The 21,206-nt window shown below is 64.8% G+C and overlaps 4 protein-coding genes across 4 annotated transcripts; 1 reads left to right on the top strand and 3 right to left on the bottom strand.

The window, feature by feature from the left end:
* Window positions 1–4,223: 4,223 nt before the first annotated feature.
* EMIHUDRAFT_220267 (hypothetical protein) lies at window positions 4,224–5,189 on the bottom strand (the record flags this gene model as incomplete). Its single annotated transcript, XM_005757529.1, has 1 exon — window positions 4,224–5,189. One exon carries the CDS (start codon window positions 5,187–5,189, stop codon window positions 4,224–4,226), a length of 966 nt encoding a protein of 321 aa, XP_005757586.1.
* A 1,642-nt stretch (window positions 5,190–6,831) lies between these two features.
* Window positions 6,832–9,423, bottom strand: EMIHUDRAFT_107375 (hypothetical protein; the record flags this gene model as incomplete). Its single annotated transcript, XM_005757528.1, has 1 exon — window positions 6,832–9,423. The coding sequence occupies one exon, from the start codon at window positions 9,421–9,423 to the stop codon at window positions 6,832–6,834; it is 2,592 nt and encodes an 863-aa protein (XP_005757585.1).
* A 1,385-nt stretch (window positions 9,424–10,808) lies between these two features.
* Window positions 10,809–12,093, top strand: EMIHUDRAFT_220264 (hypothetical protein; the record flags this gene model as incomplete). Its single annotated transcript, XM_005757527.1, has 3 exons — window positions 10,809–10,881; window positions 11,465–11,792; window positions 11,850–12,093. The coding sequence occupies 3 exons, from the start codon at window positions 10,809–10,811 to the stop codon at window positions 12,091–12,093; spliced, it is 645 nt and encodes a 214-aa protein (XP_005757584.1).
* A 5,479-nt stretch (window positions 12,094–17,572) lies between these two features.
* EMIHUDRAFT_220259 (hypothetical protein) lies at window positions 17,573–19,945 on the bottom strand (the record flags this gene model as incomplete). Its single annotated transcript, XM_005757526.1, has 5 exons — window positions 17,573–17,588; window positions 17,630–17,739; window positions 17,870–18,079; window positions 18,164–18,578; window positions 19,023–19,945. 5 exons carry the CDS (start codon window positions 19,943–19,945, stop codon window positions 17,573–17,575), a joined length of 1,674 nt encoding a protein of 557 aa, XP_005757583.1.
* Between the last annotated feature and the right edge of the window lie 1,261 nt (window positions 19,946–21,206).

The raw sequence follows: 21,206 nt of genomic DNA, 5'->3' as shown, positions 1-21,206 counted from the left end.
CCCCTCGGGAGGGCCGAACTGAGGCGCCCGTGGGGACCCCGCAATTCCCTTCCCCCCTCGGAGGGCCGGACTGAGGCGTCGAGGGCCCCGCTCTTTCCCTCGCATAGCGGCCACTCTTCGGATCGCTGGTCGAGCGACCCGGGGGATGCCCCGCGCGCCTGACCCAGGCGCGAAAACGAATCTGCGAGGCGTGGCCGCCCATGCGGCCCGATGGGGAGGAACGGGGCGAGCCCCCTCCAACCCACCCGCGCTAGGTCTCGGGTTTGACGCATGGGGTCACTCCCGCGAAACTCGGGAACTAGCCGGGGCAGTCGGAGAAGTGGCAACTCCGTGCACTGACGGTCGGCCGCCAGAAAACACGCCTCCGTGGCTCGGGTTACACCAATCCTCGCTACCCAACGCGGCCAAAGGATATCCACCTCGAGAACCTCGAGAGTGCTCAAGTGACCAAAAAACAATCGCACTCGTGACACGCCCTCAGCTCACGTTTGTCCGCCGCTGCCCGAGCCGCTGTTGAGCACCATCGCGAGCTGTCCATGCGCGCGTGGTTCGAGAAGAAGATGTCTCGCCGACGCAAGAAAACGGCAGAGGCCGTCTTAGCCAATGCCGAAGCGGAGCCGGCCACCGCCCTCCCCTCCGCGGCCGAGCTCGGCGTGGACGAGGAGAAGCTGGTGCGGTGGCGCAAGCACGGTGGCGGCGACCTGGAGCCGGTCCTCGAGAGCGGCGCCGTCGCCCTCCTTGACGCGCAGTGGATCATCCGCCACGCCGAGGCGGGCGGCGCCCTCACTCACCGCCAGGCGCTGCCCGAAGAGGCCTTCTTCTCCCTCGCCGACCTCGTCGAGGCGACATGGTCAAGTTGGTTCCTTCCTGTCGCCGCGCTCTCCTACCCGTGGCTGACCAAGGACCACCCCGACCCGATCGGAGCCAACCTCTCCCGCGTCGCAAGGGCGCTCAAGGCCCTGCTCACTGATCCTAACATCCCGCGGCTCGGCGTCTTTTGGGACTTCGGCTCGCTGCACCAGCACCCCGACCCCGCCAACGGCGTCGTGCGCACCGAGGAGCAGAACGCGCTCTTCAAGCAGGGGCTGGGCTGCCTCGGCACGCTCTACTCCCACCCGCACACATACGTGCTGCGGCTGACCTCCTTCCCAGACGGCCACAAGGCGGAGGACCAGGCCGAGGGCACCAACGTGGCGGCGTACTTTGACCGCGGCTGGTGCTTCACCGAGAACAGCTGGGCGAGCCTGACAAAGGCCGCCTACCTCTCGCTCGACCTCGGCAAGATGCGCGACGGCGTGGGGTACGACTGCGGCAGCCTCATCGGCGACTGCATCCAGGGCGGCGGCCGGCGCCCTCCGCTGCTGCCGTCTGCCTTTGCGGCGGAGCTGGAGACGAAGAGCTTCACCAACGGCAAGGACGACAAGCCGCTGGTGAAGGGGTTGTACAAGGCCGCCTTCAAGGAGCAGTTTGGCAAGGCGACCGGGCTGCACTACGGCTACCTCGGCTGGGGCGACGCGGAGGCGGCGCAGCTGGCGGAGGTCCTCGCGAGCGGGGCAGCGCCGCGGCTCGAGACGCTCGTTCTCAACGGCAACAAGATTGGCGACAAGGGCTGGAAGGCGCTGGCCGCCGCCCTCAAGGAGGGGGCCGCCCCGAGCTTGAAGGCGCGAGACGCCCCCCTCGCCACCCGCCCCTCCCCCGCCCAACGCTCATCGCGCCTCCCCTCGTGAGCAGACGCTCTACGCGCAGAAGCTCTGCGTGGACAACGAGAAGCAGCCTGAGCTGGTGGCCGTGTGCAAGGAGCGCGGCATCAAGCTGCGCTGAGCCTCTCCACCCCTGACCGGGCGGCAAGGGCGGGGGGCGCCGGGACCGCCGCGCGAGCACGGCAGAGAGCAACAGATGTGTCATCTTGGAGACGAAGCAGTCGGCGCGTGCAGCGAGATCAGAAGAAACGCAAAAACCGAATTTTGAAATCGTCAATAAATCAATGCATCAAAAATGAACCTCGCTCTGGACTCTTGAGTTATGCATAGAGTGCTGACCGCCGGATCCTTCGGATCAGTGTCTTGAGAGACACATACAACGATCTAGACACGGTAAATGGGAGGAGAGATGATGGCCGCAAGAACAGACAAACGCGATCGTTGCGGCCCGCAACACACACGCGAGCGCGCAGCCTGCGCGCTGGCTCCAGAGAAGGGAAGCTCCATATCTGGTGCTCCGGCCGGCGCGGTCATGTGGGCCGCATATTAACATGGACGGCCACGCCGGACAGGAAATATGTCATGAGGACGAATGGCGTTTTTAACATGAACGACCCGCGGGACATGCGGTTTGCCGCGAATCGCCACCCCATTAACATGGACGGCACGCCGGACAGGAAATATGTCATGAGGACGAATGGCGTTTTTAACATGAACGACCCGCGGGACATGCGGTTTGCCGCGAATCGCCAACCCATTGCGCAGCATGGTCCATTGATGAAATTAGGTTGGTGGGGCACCCCCAAACCGCTCTAACTGTCAACCACCGTACGTCCCGAAACAGGCTGCAGTGGGGAACCAGATCGCTTGACCCTGATCGCTAGACGCAGTGAGGCATGCCCCACCCTCGCCCTCACTTCGCGCTCCCCTGACTTCCGTGCTGTCATTGCAGGCAACATGCCGTGCTCGGACAACGCCAAGATCCTCGCCATCTCCGCGGTGCTATTCGCCGTCATCACAACTGCGCAGGTCTTTGCCGCCAGGGCGGCCAACTCGTCCGCGCTCATGGCCGACTGCGTCTCGATGGGGATTGACGCGCTCTCGTACTGCTTCAACATTGCCGCCGAGGTCTGCCCCGTTCGCGTTCGACAGCTCGTGCTGCGACGCCATGTCCATAATCGACGCCTTCACCGGGACTGTGATTCCCGACCCCTCGAGCCGTGCTTGGCCGGCGAAGCCAGCGCTGCGCGTTGGCGGTCGAGTCCTTCGACCCGAACGCGCAGCTGTGGGAGAACGCGCCCCTCTGCGCGGACGGCGCAGATTCCCCGACGCTCGAGGACGGCTCCCCGGCCTGCGTGTGGACTGGCGTGGACCCGCGCATCGTCTGCGCCTTTGCGCTGTTCGGCCTCCTCTTCGACATCGGCTCGCTGTTCGCCTTCAGGAGCTACGGACAGGCCGACGTTGGAGAACTCGTGGGAACAAAGAAGGCGGACGACGAGTCTGAGGTCAGAGCTCAAGAGACCAGTACCGCCCCCCCCACCCCCGGACCGCACCCCTACGACCCGCGCCGCGCCACGCGGCCTCGCAGGCGGTCAATATGGGCTCTGCGTTCCTGCACCTGATGTCCGACTTCCTCCGCTCGAGCTCGACGCTGATTCTCTCCATCCTCATCTTCAAGAACCCGTGAGTGGCCCTGGATATCCGCCGCCGCCTGTGCCCACAAGGATGCCCATGGCCATCGCCGTTTGCCCGCGGCGCCTTCAGGCAGTACCCGTCCTACATCTTCGACGGGTACATCACCGTCTTCATCACGGGCACCATCCTGCTGGGCGCCATCACCGGTCTCTTCCGCTGGGTTATGCAGGCCAGTCCCAACGACGCTTGAAGAGAACCCTCGCTCTCAAGCACGTTCAGCACTTTTCCGCGCTTTGTGCCCCGAACTCTGACTCCCACCCCTCACCCTGGTCGCTACAGATGATTACAATCTGACCACGGAAATCTCGACGAGGACGAGCACGTCATCCCTGCCGGCCCGTGGGGCAGCACGCGGCCGTCCATCACCGCGCAAGAGCGCAGGGTCGACAAGAATGGCCGCCTCAGCAACGGCAAGAGGCTTTCCAAGGGCGCCATCATGACCGGCGCACCGGCGCAGCAGGTCATGATCTAGGTGGTCGCTGTGGTCGCACCGGCAGCTGAGCAGCCTCTCCCATCGCATTCGCGTAAAACATACTTAGCGAGAGGGGGGGCGCGGCTTTCCGCGATGGGGAGCGCGCGTTGGCCGTTGCGCGGGCGCCACGCTCGCCGCTGCCCGCGCCATGCTACCGCTTCACCCAGCGCCGGTGCGGCGCTGCCAATACCGCGCACGTAGTAGTGCAGCGGGACTGGTCCTTTGTGTGTCACCGTATGGGGCCGTCTGGTGCCCATCGCCCGATCCGCCCTCCCGTAATTACACTATATTCCCACTATATCTGCGAGGTGCGAGCATCACGTGCGTCAAAACCGACTGATGCTGAGCTCTCCAGCTCACACTACCACACCGCCACAATGCCGCGACCTCAGCAGTCGGGCGATACTGGCGCGCTCGCTCCTGCTCTCGAGCAACGACAGCTTGAAGAAGGCTCCAAACTCACCGCTACTAATCAGGCCAGAGCCATCCGCGTCGAGGGCTAGCCAGAGCGCCTCGAGGCGCGACTCGGACAACAGGGACGTTGGGAGCTTCAGCAGGCTCCGCACCATCTTTGCAAACTCGTCAAAAGAGATCAGGCCAGACCCATTCACGTCCACGCGGCGGAAAAGCTTGAACCACGAGGGCGACTCCCACGGCGGCGACGTCGCGCGGTGCGCGTCTCGCAGGATCGCGGACAGCTCAGCCATCTCGGCGGCATCTGCTGGCCTGACACCCGAGCGGGCGACATCGCGGCGGCGGCGCATGTCCTTCTCGGCGCGCACGGCATCGCCCGCTGCCCGGTTGCGCCCGTACACAAAATGCCTTGATGCCGATGCAGAGTCCGGCGTCGGCGCTCCGATGCGCATGAGCTTTCCAAACTCGCCGCTACTGATCAAGCCGGAGCCGTCCGCGTCGAGGGCGAGCCAGAGCGCCTCGAGGCGCGACTCGGAGAGCAGGGACGTTGGAAGCTTCAGCAGGCTCCGCACCATCTTTGCAAACTCGTCAAAAGAGATCAGGCCAGACCCATTCACGTCCACGCGGCGGAAAAGCTTGAACCACGAGGGCGACTCCCACGGCGGCGACGTCGCGCGGTGCGCGTCTCGCAGGATCGCGGACAGCTCAGCCATCTCGGCGGCATCTGCTGGCCTGACACCCGAGCGGGCGACATCGCGGCGGCGGCGCATGTCCTTCTCGGCGCGCACGGCATCGCCCGCTGCCCGGTTGCGCTGGGAGACGTACTGCCGCGCAGCAGTGCTTTGGTTGTCAAGGACGCGATCAAGCTCGGCCAGCCGCTCGATCAGGGCGGCCGGGTCGAGCTCCATATGTCCGTGGCGTTGCGGTTTCGGGGACGCACGGTGTAACCAACTTCGGGCGACTAACTCGCGGTCTGAGAGGTAAGGCGTACAAGAAGGCGGACTACGCGCACGCCCTCTCGCGCTCGGACACCGACGTGCAGATGTACCTGTTTGAAACCTTCGGCGGGTGGTGCAACGCGGTCAAACGGCTGTTCTACCAGATGAAGGACAAGGTGCGCAACAAGCTCTCGAAGCGGCAGCACGAGGACGAGGCGAGCTGGTCGACGCGGTCGTGGCTTTCGCTGCAGGCCCAGCGCATGTCAGTCGCGCTGCAGCTCGCGGCGGCGGAAGAGATTGCGACCGAGCTCAGGCTCGCCGCGGCGTCGGAGGACGCCGCCGTCGCCTAGACTCCCCTGCGTCACTACGTGCCTCCCCGTCTTTGTAGCCTGGCGTTTGTGCCCCGTTTGTGCCGCGTCCCGTGCCCCCGAGTTCATTTCATAATAATGAGAGGTAAGGTAAGGTAAGGTAGATTTCTCCGCGTCCCGTGCCCCCGAGTTCATTTTATAAATAGATTTCTCCACACACACAAAGTGGTGGGGCAAGGGGGGGCGACCCTCGCATCTCCACGCCCGGACACGGGCAGGAGCCCCACGGCATTCAAAGTGCAAGCACTGGCCCGGTGCACGTGGGTGAGCAGCCTGCCCCTCCCTCCCGACAAACCAACTCCCGCACACACACAATCGCACTCTGGCCATCGAATGACTCCGAATGACTCACTGTGTGTGCTAAGACAGAATCTCCGCAGTCTGAGAGGACCCTCCCACAAGAAGATCCCAAAAATCTCCTTCGCTTTTTCTTCTTTCATGCCGGACACATACACACGGCTACCTGTACCTCTACTCTACTTACCTCTCCCCAGGCAGCGCAGCGAAGCCAAAATTGCCGAAAGGAGGTCTACCTAACAAACACGGGTCTACCTAATAAACACGGATCCTGCGCGGATGCATCGTCGAGGAGCTGCCGGGCGGCGCGGAAGATCGCGTCGGGGTCAGCCTTGCTTGGGTCCTCGCCGACAATTCGGCGAGGCGGCGGAGTGTCGTCTTCACCTCCTCCTGCTTCTCGTCGCGCGGCGAGGCCAGCGGCAACGGCGGCGTGCCCGGCGCCTGCCGCTCTACGGAAGCGCGAGCTGCTGCTCGAGCGGCAGCGCCGCCGCGGCCTGTGCGCCGGCGTCGCCGCCGCCCGCGCCCCGCCCGCGTCGGCGCCGGCGTCGGCGCCGGCGTCAGTCGCGAGGTCGTCACCAATGTCTGGGAAGGGGGCAGAGCGCGAGCTCCTGCTCGATGGCACGCGCGCAGGCGCTCGCCTCGTTGACGAGGAGCACCGCCTCTGCCATCGGCACTTTGGCAGCCCTGCGCACGTGTGGGCGAGCTCGGCGACGAGGTCCCCCATCCTCGAGGCGTCGTCGGCGGCGAGGACGAGTGCGAGGAGCGACGTGCGACGCGCACCGAGCTCATGGCAAGCGTTTGATGCCGATGCCCATCGAGGCGCCCTTGATCTTTGGCACAGGATTAGCAGGCGCGTGCAGGTGTGTGGTGACGGCGGCGGCGGCGGCGGCGGCGGCGGCGGCTTCCAACACCAACGATCTTCTTGACGAGACCGTCGACATGTGAGCTTACACTTTATGCTCCTCCGCAGACACGCGCGCGCACGCGATCGCCGTGTCGATGAGGTCCGCGCACACCTTGAGGATGCTGTCAGGGTTGGCCCGGTTGGGGTCCTCGCCCAGCCAGGCGGCGAGGCGCTTGAGCAGCGTCTTGGTCTCGTCGCGGTGTGCGGTGAGCGCGTCGAGGCCGCGGCGCATGTCGGTGTGGAATGGAGCCATCGCGCTGCGGAAGCGCAGCGCGACCTGCCGCTCCTCCTCGCTTGGCTCACCACCGTCACGCTTCGGCGGCGGCGCGGACGCGTCGGCGGCGACGTCTGCGTCGAGGTCAGGGCAGAGCGCGATCTCCTGGGCGACGCTGTTGACGCCCTCCTCGAGCTCCTGGATGGTGATGCGGATCACATCGAGCAGCGGCAGCTTGCACGACTTCTTGCACGCGGCACGCACGCCGCCGAGCTCGGAGGTGAGCGTGTGCCGCCACAGCCCGCAGGTGGCGCAGGCGTGCTCGAGGAGCGTGTGCTGGCCGTCGGCGGACTTGACGCCGCGCGCCTTCTCGAGCGCTTCGAGCTTGACACCGCGCGCACCGCCGCGCCTTGTGCCCGCGTTCAGGTAGTTGCCGTGCGCCAGCACCGAGCCGAGCAGCAGCCGCAGGCTCGGTGAGTCCATCAGCTGGCGCGCGGCGGTGGCGACGGTCGCGAGCGCTGCGGTGGCGCGCTCGAGGGCCTGCGGCAGCGTGTGCTTCTGCCGCAGCGCGTGCAGCATCGGCCGCAGCCGTGGCAGCCGCGCCATCTCGAAGCAGAAGCGCTCGGGCGCGGCGAGGCTCGACGGCGGCACGTGCTTGAGCGCACGCAACGCCTTGGCCTCCTCTGCCCAAGTCTTGGCGGGCAGGTTGCACAAGACCGAGTCGAGTAGCTCGGGCTCGAGCACGCTGGCCTCGAGCGAGACGATCGCCGCGCACAACCGCTCGAGCGAGAGCAGCTTCGACGTCTTGCGCAGGAAGATGCCCACGTTGGTCGCGCGCTGGACCGAGAGCACGTGCAGCGGCGCCGCCGCTGGCACGCCGCCGCCGCCCACGCCGCCGCCGCCCGCCACTGCCGCTGCACTCCCACGCGCCGCGCCGCCGCCCCCGCCACCGTCAGCACCGTGGTTAGGCTTGGGCGCCGGCTTGGGCACCGCGAACAGCGCCTCCGTCTGCGCGAGGTCAATCGGCACCGCGTCGAGCGCGACGCTCGCCCAGACGGACGAGCCGAGCTGCGCACCCACCAGCTTCTCCCAGTGCACGGGTCGCATCGGCACGCTCGCCTTGGCGACCGGCGGCGGCGGCGGCGGCGGTGGCGGCGGCGGCCCGCCGCCGCCACCATTCGGGGCGCCGGCGGCGAGGGGCGGCGGCGGCGGCGGCGCGCCAATCGGCGGCGGTGGCGGCGGTGCAGGTGGCGGCGGGGCTCCAATTGGCGGCGGCGGCGGCGGCGGCGGCGGCGCTCCACTCGGCGGTGGTGGCGGCGCGGACGGCGGCGGCGCCTCGCTACTCTCAATCGTGAACAGGGCCACGGGCGGCGGCGCCTCGGCCGAGACGGCGGCGGCGGAGCTCACACGGCCCGGCGGCGGCGGCGCGAGATACGGCGGGAGGGCGCTTCTGCCGCTGCCTGGCAGCGGCGATGCGTGTGACGGCGGTGCGGGCGGCGCGACAAGCGCTCCACCGCCCGCCGGCTCGGTCGCGTGCAGGAGGAGCCGGAGCGTCTGGCCGAGCGTCTCATCTGTGCTCACCGCGGCGAGCCGCCGCAGCAGCACGGCCACGTCAGGCCTGATCGCCGCCGCCGCCGCACCGCCGCTGGAGCCGGCAAGGCCCTCCACAGCCGCCATCTCGTCACGGCCGCCCTCGCCGGCGGCGCGCAGCACTTCCTGCTGCAGCTGCCACGCTGAGAGCGCGCCCGCCGCCTCGCGCGCGCGCCACACCTCGAGGGCGGGCGGCGGCGTCGAGATCGGCGTGGCGCGGTCGGAGGGCGCGTCCTCGCCCGCAGCCTCAATCGCCGCGGCCTTCTCCGCACTCGCCAGGAGCGCAGCTGCCCTGTCAGCAGCCGCCTCCGCAGCCGCCTTGTCCGCAGCCGTCTTCTCGGCAGCCGCCAGCAGTGCAGCTACCCTGTCGGCATTCGCCTTCTTAGCAGCCGCCTTGTCCGCAGCCGCCTTGTCCGCAGCCGTCTTCTCGGCAGCCGCCAGCAGTGCAGCTACCCTGTCGGCATTCGCCTTCTTAGCAGCCGCCTTGTCCGCAGCCGCCTTGTCCGCAGCCGTCTTCTCGGCAGCCGCCAGCAGTGCAGCTACCCTGTCGGCATTCGCCTTCTCAGCAGCCGCCTTGTCCGCAGCCGCCTTGTCCGCAGCCGCCTTGTCCGCAGCCGCCTTGTCCGCAGCCGCCTTGTCCGCAGCCGCCTTGTCCACAGCCGCCTTGTCCGCAGCCGCCTTCTCCGACGGACTCAAGCGGGGCCCACCTGGTGGCGCCGGCGGCGGCAGTTCTTCGCGCTCGCCGTTGGAGGAGTCGGACTCCGAGTCAGACTCACTCTCGGACGCAGCGTCGTTTGTCAGCTTTATCGATCGTTTGAGGTTTGACCGCATTATACGCGCCCACGTAGTTGAGATAGCATGCGCCATGCTTGGCGGCTCGAGCACCTGCTGGGGCCTCGAGCACACAATCGCGTCTCGCTTGCAGTAACGCACCATTTCTTTTTATTTTCTTTTTATTTTGATGTTTAACACGAGCGCAGTAGGTGGGCGAGCTTCAAGCGCGCTCATCTCGATCGTCAAGGCGTCGCTACGCGCGGTCTTCCGCGGGGGGAGCTTCGTCGACGGGTGCGGGACCGCGGCGCAGCCAGTGCCGCGGCGAGGCCTCCGGCTGCTGCGGAGAGTGGCTTGCTGCTCGCTGCGATGGCGAAGAACTCGTCTCGTCACACGCCAAGGGCTTATGCTCTGTCGAGACGTGAGGCGTATGCGCCCAGGAGGGGAGGGCGCATGCGTAACGACGCTGCTAGAGATGCCTTTCGGGGCCCAGAGATAAAACTTCTGGATGCCATGCGTGACCTAGTAGTGTCCCCAGCTATGGGCGTGTCCACGTTGGAGCCAGGTGTGGTGTGGACGCGAGAATAGCTCCGCCGTTCATGGAGGCAACCGATACGAGTCGACTGGTGTGTGTCGTCGTGGTTTCGTATCAAGAATTCTCTCTCTCTCTCTCTCACGAGCGCCGGCTCGAACGCCGGCCGATCGTGCCACGGAGTCATGCAGATCTTGTACGCTCTGCAAAACCGGCTCATGGTTTTATGACTGGTTTTGTCCGCGGGCGCCGCCGGGCGCGAGGGCACTGCGGACTCCGCGGAGGAGGGCGGCGGCGGCGGAGGCGGCTGCAGCAGCACACGGGCTGGCGGCGGCGCGCGGACGGTGGCGGCGGCGCGCGGACGGCGGCGGCGACGCGGCGGCACTGCTCCTGGAGTGATTAATTATTAATAGTCTGTATTCCAGAATTCCGTTGGGGGGAGGTATTCAGTCGGGGGCATTAATAATCGTCGGGCGAGGGCGCGGCGCGGCGGCGGGCGGGGCGGAGCGGGGCGGCGCGACCATCTGTGCTGACCGGGGCCTCTGGCCTTTGACGCGGCACAATGGTCGCGCCGCCCTCGACTCAAGGGGCTGCCTTCCACCCGTCGCTGCTCAGGCCGGGGAGGGGGGGAGACCTCCTGTTCTCGCGGAACGGGAGCAGGCCCCTCCTTGCCCGGCCTGCGATGCAGGGCGGTGGTCGTGCCATCTTCGCGTCGTACTCAAACCACCACGCCGCAACCGTCGCCGGCGCGCGACACGTTCCCGTAGGCCGGACTGTCCTCGTCGAGAGTGTGTGCCGCCAAGGCGGGACACACTCAGGGACGGTGCCGACGGGACGCGGCTCGAAGGGTGTGGCTCCGCAGCGCGGGCCGGCCGGCACTCGTCGCAGAGGCCTCACCTTCGAAAAGTCGGGCATGGCTCTACCCGCAACTTTCTCGCTAACACGCGCGCACCGCCGAGCCTGGGGCGGGCGCGCTGCGGCCGCACGTCTAACTTCGTCATAGTGCCACGACGTGCGGCCTAGATTTAGCCCACGCGCCTCTGCTCGCAAACACTCACCCATTGAATTGTCACTGCCCGTGAGTGCGAGATAGGGCTAGCAGTAGGCAGCTAGCCTCTGAGGAGGGCGTCCATAGACACCTCACTAGACCCCACACACGGTCTTGTCCGTGCCTCGCCGGCCGGCGAGATTGCTCGAGTGTATCGACTACCTGGCAGGCGGGATGGGAGGTCAACCGAGGAGACCTGAAGGCGTCACGCCGCTGTTCATTGAGTGCCAGGAGGGCCACCCCGAGTGCACCCGGCTGCTCCTCGAGGCTGGCGCGGCGGTCAACCAAGCCAAGGACGATGGCGGCACGCCGCTGTTCGCCGCGTGCTACAGTGGCCACCTCGAGGTCGCCAAGCTCCTCTCCTCCTATGGCGCCTCCCGCGCCGCAACGCCCTTTGGCACGCCCGAGGAGGCTGCAAACTATGAAGGCCACGCCGACGCACCTCGCCGCCTGGTTGGTCGCCAGCCGCGGCTGGACGCCGCTCCAGCATCTCGAGGCGTGCCCCAGACTAGCGGCCGAAGGCGTGAGCGCATATGTCCTCACGCCCATTGTCTCTCTTCTGCAGGCGCTCACCGTCGACCGGGCGCGGGCGCTGCTGCGCGGCGGCGCAGACCCGCTCGCCGGCGAGCATTCCGCCCTCGAGCGGGCGCGCGTCCTCTGCTCGTGGAGCGAGTCGGATCCGACCGCTGCGGCCGTCGGCTCCACCGTCGCGATCCACTCTCTCGTCTCGCGGCCCTCGATGAACGGCAAGGTCGGCGTCGTCGTCTCCGCAAGCGCTTCGACGTGCCGCTTCGGCGTGCGCGTGGCGGGGGAGGCCAAGGCACTCGCACTGAGGCGCGCAATGCAATGGTCTCTCCCCCACTCGCCGGATCCTCTCAGAACATCCCCGCCTCTGCCCTCCCTCAGGCCGGCCAACCTGCCAGCGGCCGAGGCGGTGGAGGTGGGCAGGCTCATCCTCAAGGCGGCGGAGTGGTCGCCGCAGTCGCACGAGCTCTTCCCGGAGGCGGCTCGCAAGCGGGCGGTCGAGGTGATGCGGCTGGGCTACCTGATCGCTTGGGACGAGGAGCGCTTCGAGGGCCGCGAGGGAGCGGCTCCAGAGCTGGCGGACATCTGGCGCGGCTTTGTGCTGCCTAGGGTGGTGGTGCGATGACTTCTCGTTCCGCACGGTGTTTTCAGTGAGAGGGCCAAACCCCCACGCCCCAGGTGGGTCTTGCCGTTTTGAGTTCGCGAAAAAACGTGCCGGTGAACTCAAAGTTCACTGAGACGTGGTCAGTACTGTTATGTATACGTACCGGCCCTATATGCACCCGTGTGTCCTGCCTATGCATTGGCAGGGTCAGACGTCGCGCGAATGCATAGTCCATAGCGTGTCTTATGCAATACGTACGATGTTTTCGCCTTTATGTCTCAGCAAACAGTGCAGCGCTGCCGATGTCGCATTGGCGCTATGAGCTATGCATTACGTATCCGTATTATGCATCACTCAGCGGCGCCTGCACGTGGGAGGGCTATGGACTACGCATTACGTATCCGTATTATGTATCACTCAGCGGCGCCTGCATGTGGGAGGGCTATGGACTACGCATTACGTATCCGTATTATGTATCACTCAGCGGCGCCTGCACGTGGGAGGGCTATGTACTACGCATTACGTATCCGTATTATGTATCAAGCGCCGAAAGCCCGCCGGAGAGGGCTATGTACTACGCATTACGTATCCGTATTATGTATCAAGCGCCGAAAGCCCGCCGGAGAGGGCTATGTACTACGCATTACGTATCCGTATTATGTATCAAGCGCCGAAAGCCCGCCGGAGAGGGCTATGTACTACGCATTACGTATCCGTACTATGTATCAAGCGCCGAAAGCCCGCCGGAGAGGGCTATGTACTACGCATTACGTATCCGTATTATGTATCAAGCGCCGAAAGCCCGCCGGAGAGGGCTATGTACTACGCATTACGTATCCGTATTGTGTATTCAAGCGCCGAAAGCCCGCCGGAGAGGGCTATGTACTACGCATTACGTATCCGTATTATGTATCAAGCGCCGAAAGCCCGCCGGAGAGGGCTATGTACTACGCATTACGTATCCGTATTGTGTATTCAAGCGCCGCAACCCTCCGCCGGGTTGTGTGTGAGAGCTGGGGGGGGAGTCCGCTCCGCAGCATGCAGCCCTAACCCCCCCCCCCCCCCTCGGCCCAGACCCTAACTTCGCGCTGCCGCTCGGGCTGCCATAAGTTGGCTAGGGTTGTATGTGCGCTGGTAACAACAGACTCGGGCATAGCCCTCGACAGCCACCCCCTAACCCCCCACCCACCCCCCTTTATGTGCGCGCACTGGCGCTGCCGCTCGGGCTGCCATAAGTTGGCTAGGGTTGTATGTGCGCTGGTAACAACAGACTCGGGCATAGCCCTCGACAGCCACCCCCTAACCCCCCACCCACCCCCCTTTATGTGCGCGCACTGGCGCTGCCGCTCGGGCTGCCATAAGTTGGCTAGGGTTGTATGTGCACTGGCAACAGCGGAGCTCGCTGGGGGTCTTCTTGTCACATATATTTCCGGGCTTATCACCGACCGGGTTAAGACTAACCCTACCTTTTCTATTCTATCGGCTCGCTGCGCTCGCTCTAAAAACGAGCTCGCTGGGGCTGCGCCCCATCTCGCCGGTCTACACGTTACTTAGGTTTCTCAACCCCGTTGAACAATATTCAATACACACGTACATGTACACGTAATAGACGCTGAACCGCAGCCTAGGGGTGGAACGGCATGCCGGCCGTGTAGCGGTTGCGCATGTGCATCAGCCGCAGGAAACATACGATGTGGACTCCCACGTCCCCCAGTGCGTAATACATAATACATAATACGTAATACGTAATACATAACAGACGATGTGGACTCCCAGTGCGTAGTGCATAATACGCATAATACGTAATACATAATACATAACAGACGATGTTGACTCCCAGTGGCAGTGCGTAATACACAATACGTAATACGTAATACGTAATACATAACACACGATGTGGACTCCCAGTGCGTAATGCAAATGCATAATACATAATTCATAGGAGTTTTGTGACACTCGGTCGTAATGCGCATCCATTCGCCTATGTATTATGTATCTGTGTTATGCATTCACGCGCCGCGACGCGGGAGGGTGGGAGAGGGCGACGTATTTTGCAAATACGTAAATGTATAGGCGCTAAGGTTATGGATCGGTAAGGATGCATATCACGATGCGAATGCATAGGGGGCAGAGTGCATATACATAACAGTACTGACCACGATTGAGTTCACTCCGCCGTGGACTCTCGAGAAGGACCGCCTACTGCTGCACTCGTACCAGAGCGGCGCGAAGATCAACGAGATCCGCGTCGGTGCCCGCAGCTACAAGTCCATCGAATGCCAGCTACGCCGACTTCAGAACGTCACGCCACTGGTTCGTGGGTGACGCGCACCACAAGAGCCGCTGCGACCCAGAGGCGCCGTATCAGTACCTGCAGAACGACATCTGGACGCCGATCGACTCGACCCTCGCTCTACCGCCGTGCGCGCAGATCGACTGGATTCGCGGCGTCGCAAAGGTGCCTCCCTTACCCTGTTCGCCTGCACGCGCGCGTGATCATTCGGCTAACTCCAACGACTAGTGAAGCCATACCCTCCCAAACCCGCATCTCCTCTGTCATTCATCACCCAATGATAATCATATCGGACACCACCGTCCCCGAGATTTCTTCAGCTTACGTCACTGACCTCGCGACCGACGGCAGCGCCGAACTAGACCCAGACGGCCTCCCAACACCCTCCTCCGCTACTGACACTATCTCTCTCCTCGCCATCCCGCCCCACCTCACTCAAACGCTGCGCTGCGCTGACAGGCCTGAGCCTACACGCGCGCACACGTATCGCAGTCCCGTTATCAGCACTAATTCACTGTCGCTATCTTAGGAACGTAGCAGCAACCCACACCTCCACTTCCGCCGATCTCTCTCGCGTACTTCCTCCATGCCTTCACCATCGCTTATCCCGACACTTCTCTCTCCACCTGCCACCCTCCCTCCCCACCGCCACCGCCCTTGTATTTAGCGCGCGGTAGTTGTGGGAGTGGGAGGCCCGCGAAAAAAAGTAGTCGCTCAAGAATACACCTCGTCGCAAACCCAATTCGAAAAAAGAATTCATGGAAAACGAGTCGCCGACCCGCCTGTTTGTCACGCCATTTCTTGCAGCTTTCTGCTGCTCTGTTGCTGCATGGGTCTCACCGCCCGCCTGCTGCGCTCGTGCGTTGTGACCCTCGTGGGCTTCGTGGTCTCGCCTGCCTTCCATTTGATTCTGTTTCCACTCCACCTTCTCCACGCACCACCTCTCGCGCTCGGCCTCTGCAGCTCCGACGCTGCTGTCGGCGTGCCTCCCGCCCTCCTCGCCTGGCGTCGCCTTCCGTATCTGATTCCGATGGTGCTCGTTGTCGACCTGCCGATTGCCGTCTTACTCCTCGCGACAGCACTCGTCGAGGGTCTCTTCCTCCGGAGTCCTCTCATCCTCACCGTCTACAGCCTCTGCCGACGCGCCTCACAGCTCCCCTACCGCCGTCTGACGCTCCCCGACACCGAGTCCGGTCTTCACACTCGCGAACGATCGCGCGCAAACACCAACGACGGCGCCCGCTACCGCGAGCACGACTCCATCTGGGCTGCCCTCGAGGGCGACGGCGACAAGGTCCGGCCGGGCGATGTGCGGCTGATCAGTCTGAACTGGCTCATGGCGCTGGCAGAGGGGGGCGGCGTGCTCCCGCGGCGGCAGGACCTGCCGGAGGAGGCCTTCTTAAGCGCTGCTCAGCTGAGGCGGATCGAGCAAGGCGCCAGGCGCGGCTTCAACACCGCCGGATTTGAGGAAGCCTTAGAGCGCTTGACCAAGGAGCCCTCCCACTCGTCCTTTCTCGCCTATGTTGCGAGTGTGTTCGGCCGCAAGCGCAACCCCGACCGCCTTCTCCCGATCATCTCCGTCTCCTACTGCTGGCTCGAAGCGGCGCATCCAGATCGTGAGGGCCGCCAGCTCCAGCTGCTCTCCCGCAAGCTGCGGGGCCTCTACGGCGGGCGAGGCCTGCTCGGCGCGTGCCGCGACTACGGCTTCTCGGACATGGTGAGCTGCCTCTCCCGCGCCTCATGCCCACCATTACTCTCCTCACCGCTACTCCCTTCCTGGCTCGCGCAGGGCGTGTTTCTGGACTGGTGCTCGGGCTACCAGAAGGACCCGTTGCTGTTTGCCGAGCAGCACGCGTATGAGGCGAGCCGATCGGGCGAGGAGAAGGCCGCTTTCGATCGCATGCTGGACAACACGATGGTGAGCACACGCCGACCCTTCCCGCTATCTCTCCCGGATAGCGCCTCATCATGTGCACCGCTCTCACGGCACGTTGGCTTTACATTCCGCATTAGGACCTCTGGTACGCGCACGCCTCGGTCACGGTTGTGCTGCTCACGCAGCTGCCCGACGAGCTGCCCGCCGGCTTTGACCGGAGCCGGACCTACGACGCTCGCGGCTGGACGACATTCGAGCGGTGCTCGGCAGAGCTGGGCGCAAAGCTCTCAACTCTGGGCTTTGCCAAGTGGAAGCTCGTCATCGACGTCGCCAGCGACGACGGCGGCGCTCAGCGGCGGCTCCCCACGGCTCCAGAGCGCATGGCGACGCTGCTCGCCGCTTGCCGCTTCACTAACGGCGCCGACTCGTCGACCGTGCTCGCGCTCTACGAAAGGACGGCGAAGGCCGTGCTGGGCACGGTCGAGAAGCTCTACTACATCGGTCTGCCGCTCGTGCGTGGCGACGCGTGGACTAGCCCGGCGCTGCTGGCGGAGGCGCTAAACCATTGCGAGAGCCTCCGGACCCTCGCCCTCGCTGGGAATCGCCTCGACGACGAGGGCGTGGCGGAGCTTGCGGCGGCGCTCGAGGATGGCGCGCTCTCGGCGCTTGAGACTCTCTACGTAGGGTCAAACCGTTACGGCGCGCGCGGCGTCGGCGTGCTTTGCGGCGTGTTCCATCGCGGCGTGGCGCCGGCGCTGCAGATGCTCAACGTCGCTTCCACGCCTATTGGGGAGGAGGGAGCCGTGGCGCTAGCTGCGACGCTGGCGACGGGCAAGCCGTCGCATGGGCTGAACTTGGTCTTGTGCGACGTGGGCGACGAGGGCGCGATGGCACTCGCGGCTGCCCTCCCGGCCGCGGGTCAAGGATGTCGTGTGAACGTCTCGTTCAACCGGATCGGCCTCGCGGGCCAGGCGGCACTGCTAAATGCACTCGAGGCGAAGCACGGGCCGCAGCTGGGGCATGGCATGGCGGTGACGCAGATGAACTTGCTTCCCTGGTCGTGCCCGCTCGTGCGTGCGTGGGGGCGAGGCGGGCGCCGTGTGCTCGAGAGCGGCCGACTCCTCACCATATAAGGCACACCTCTATGATTGAATGGAAGGATGCTAGTAAGACAACCCAAGGGAGGGATGGGAGGACGGAGGCTGGTGACTGATTCTTCGCTTCGCTTTTCTTCTTTCGAGATGCTTATTCTAGTATGTATGTATGTATGTATGTAGAAAGATGAACAACAGTCAGGTCGACACCAACTCGTATGGGAATTCTTTGTTTCTTTAAGAGTTCTTCTTTCTTCGCACCGCTTCCCGGAATTCCCATACGACTCGACTGACCTCTCATGCTCGCGGTAGACGTCGTCGCGAAGGATGCGGTCGAGCGGCAGCTCCGGCAGGCCGCGCCCCGGGTACTTGCGGAAAAATCGCTCGATGTAGGTGAAGAACTGCTTGCCTCCGTGATGTCGCCCAGTCCAGACGAGAACTCGAGGATGAGTGAGGCCTCGGCCAGCATATCCCTCTCCCGGTAGTCTTTGCCCAGATTGCGGAGATGCTGGACGACCTGGCTCCGCTCGCCACAGATTTGAGGGCATGGTGGAGGCTGCCCGGGTCGTCTTTGGCCTGTCGCACGCACTTGAGTGTCCACAGGTTCCGGCCGTAGACTGCGCCCTCGAAGACCGCTCCCCCGCTCGCCAGGTCCTTGTCTGTGACTACGTACCCGGTGAGGAGGGAGACGCTAAGTGCGAGCGCGCCTGCCGCGCTGAGATTCTGCTTGGCCAGCTCGGCGACCTGTACCTCGGTCAGGGCGGACTCCTCCGCTGCCGCCGGCGCCGACGCGACGCGCCCCGGCGGGGCGCTCGCCGATCGGGCCACCTGCAGGGTGCCTCCAGCCTGGGCGGCCCCAAGCCACCACGCCCGGAGGACTGCCTGCCGCCCGGGCGGCAGCGTGTCCATGTCGGCGGCTCTCGCAAAGTACGGCGAGACGGCGTCGACCATGCTCGCGTCGCCGAGCATGTTCTCCCGCAACTCCGCGGCGCTCGTCCCGTGGCCAACCATAGCCTCGGCGACAACAGCCAGCTGATCGTCTCCAAATGATAGGACAAGGGACTTCCCGCCCCGCTTTACCACGAGGAGCTCGACGATGCGCTCGACCTCCGTCTCAGCCCCCGCGGCCACCCCGCCGTCCCCGGACGGCGAAACCTCTGCCAGAACCATGCCGGAAGCGCTGCCCGTCGGGCCGCCCGCCTCTCCTGGCGACGGCGTGGCCCTGAGCGGCGCTGCTGCAGCCCTGAGCGCAGCCCGCACGTCGCGGTATGGATATGGCAGGATCGTCCCGGATGCTCAAAAGTGAGGCTGATACCGGTACGACAGAAGCAAGACAGGCCGTGTGGGGTGTGGGTGTCACGAGGACAGACGTCCACGAAGACGGTGGACGGACGCAAACTCCTTATCTGATTCACACTCACGGCTGTCCTACTGGTCATATAGAAAGTCGGCCGTCCGCGAGCCCCCAGCTCGCCGACGGCGAGAGAGATGCCACGAGGGGTCGCGGTGGCGTCCATCGCCAGGCTCCCTAGCTCAACCGACGACCCTTCGGGATCGACGGCCGATCGTCATATGGTGGCGGTGGCCGCCACGAGGCGACGAGCGGTTGCCCCTGGGCGGGCTTGACGAGCGCGTCGACATGTTTAGCAGGTCGGGTAGGAGCTGTCTGCCCTCGACGTCCGAGCACCCAGCGGGGTCTTTTAGCTTGCGGTTGGCTGCGAGGCTGCTGCACGTCGCGTTGTGGCAAAAGCACCCGTTGAGCACCACCGGGCACTCCAAGCTGCCGCACCGCTGGCTCCTCTGCCAGCGTTTGACGCATGAGTGCTTGCCCTGCAGCATGAGCGAGTTTTTGGTCAGCATGCAGTAGGCCCAGCCCCCGAGCGGCTTGACCACGACGTGGTCGCGCTGCAAGGTTGCGCGCAGAAAGAGCTCAGAGGTGGCCGGCGGCGCAAATGCAAACGGGAGCCCGGCCTGGATCTCCGTGGCGTTCATCGTGGCGTAGCGGATGCGAGTGAGGTACAGGCGCATCGCCAGCCGGCCGCCCAGCGCCATGTGATCGTTGACCCCCGAGCGCGGCGGCCGCCCGACCCTGGCCTCCATGTAGGGCACGTAGACCGAGCGGTTGTCGAGTGGCCAAGGGAAGTCGAGGCGTGACTCCCAGATGGCGTCAGGGCGCACGCGCATGACCGAGTCGAAGGGGCGTCCTTCGCGCACCTCGTGTGCGCTGATCATGTGCTCGCAGTGCATCAGGTCGCAGAGGGACTGGACAAAGTTGCGACGGCAGTCGACACGGCCACGGTTGGAGCATTGGTACCATTTCGGCGTCTCAACGGGCGCTTCGCGGCACCAGCTGCCCTGTGGCTCCACGTCGGCCAGCGGAAGGAGCCGCCGAAGGTGCGTCCAGCTCTCATTCACGGGCCGGACGCCAAAAAAGACACTGGTGCCGTTGGGCGTCGAGAGAAGGTCCTCCACCCCAGCCTTCACGTTCAGGCCGATCTCCGAGAAGGACCGCTCGGAGCCGGTGATGCACACCGCGTGCCGGAGTCCTGCCGACCAGGGGGCGTTCCCTCTCCGCACTATGGCATCCCCACGTTTGTTAAGCGAAGCCATGATGCCGCGCACAGTAGTGCCTCCAGTCTTATGCACGTGTCGGTGGAACCACAAATGTATGCTGTTGTTGGCTGCACCCCGGTCCCGCATATCGTACATCCTGCCACGCCCTGCGACGGACCCTCGAGGTCGATGCTGGCGTGCACGACCGAGTCCGAGCCGAGGGTCAATCTTCTCCCTCTCGCGGCGCTGAATCTCCTGTGGCGGTGGTGGCGGCAGCGGAGGGCTGGCCGGCAGAGGGCGGGCGGCTGACTGCCGCACAGTCGGTGGTGGTGGCGGAGTCAGAGGCAGTTGTTCGGTGGAGCCTTGCGGCGACACCGCGAGGCGCGGCTGCTGCGGAGGAGGGATGGGTGGCGCCGTTGTGCGTACGAGCGTGAGAACCACCCAGCCCAACACCGCGTTGGCGACAACAGAGATCAGAAGGGCGACGACAGAGATCAGAAGGGCCCGGCCATGTGAGCACGAACTGCGCGGCGACGACACCGATGCGACCGAGCTTGAGCGCTCGAGGCGTGGCCGGAGCGGAGACGGCACCGATGCGACCGAGCTTGAGCGCTCGATGGTAGGTTTAAGCATGCGAGTTCTGCGGGAAGACGATGCTGATTAGACACGATGTGCTTGGGTTTGAGCATTGCGGTGTGGCAGAGGGAGGGAGAGAGAGAGAGGTGCAGAGGCGGGGCGAGCGACGCCGACATGGCGCGGTGGGTGCAGAGACGGCACGCAAGGTAAGCGTTGTGCGAGTCGACCTGACGAGGCTGTTGAGAGTGCGAGAGCGCGGAGCGGTGGCGTGTGTGCGCCTGTTTGCTGTAGAGGACAGTCTTCAAAGGAGGACCACAAAGCAGGGTGAGACGCGGGACAAGGATTGCTTCTGAAACGCGGTGGGGAAAGAAAAGAATACCAGCCCGGCAGACAGGCTCGACACAGGTGCGAACTGGCGCGTGCTAGCACTATCACAGGCACTCCCTCGCACGACACTGGGCACGGGACTGGCGCGCACTGGCACTAACACAGGTACACCACGGGAGTCGCCTAAGCGACTCCTGCGAGGACGGCGAGGCACTTAGCTCCCTGCACTCGACCGCCCTCGCCGCGTTGAAAAGAATTTTGCCTCCGAGCGCAGCTTCTCTCGAGGTTCTCGAGGTGGATATCCTTTGGCCGCGTTGTGTGCGCAGCTTGATTTACGAGGCGCGGGCTACCTCAACCACCCTCAGGGCGACATCACCAGCAGCTCACCGCCTCGGCCGCCAGCAACAGCACGCCT

This window comes from Emiliania huxleyi, assembly GCF_000372725.1.
Source record: "Emiliania huxleyi CCMP1516 unplaced genomic scaffold EMIHUscaffold_90, whole genome shotgun sequence".
Classification (NCBI taxonomy): domain Eukaryota; phylum Haptophyta; order Isochrysidales; family Noelaerhabdaceae; genus Emiliania; species Emiliania huxleyi.
This window is presented reverse-complemented; position numbering and strand designations above follow the sequence as displayed.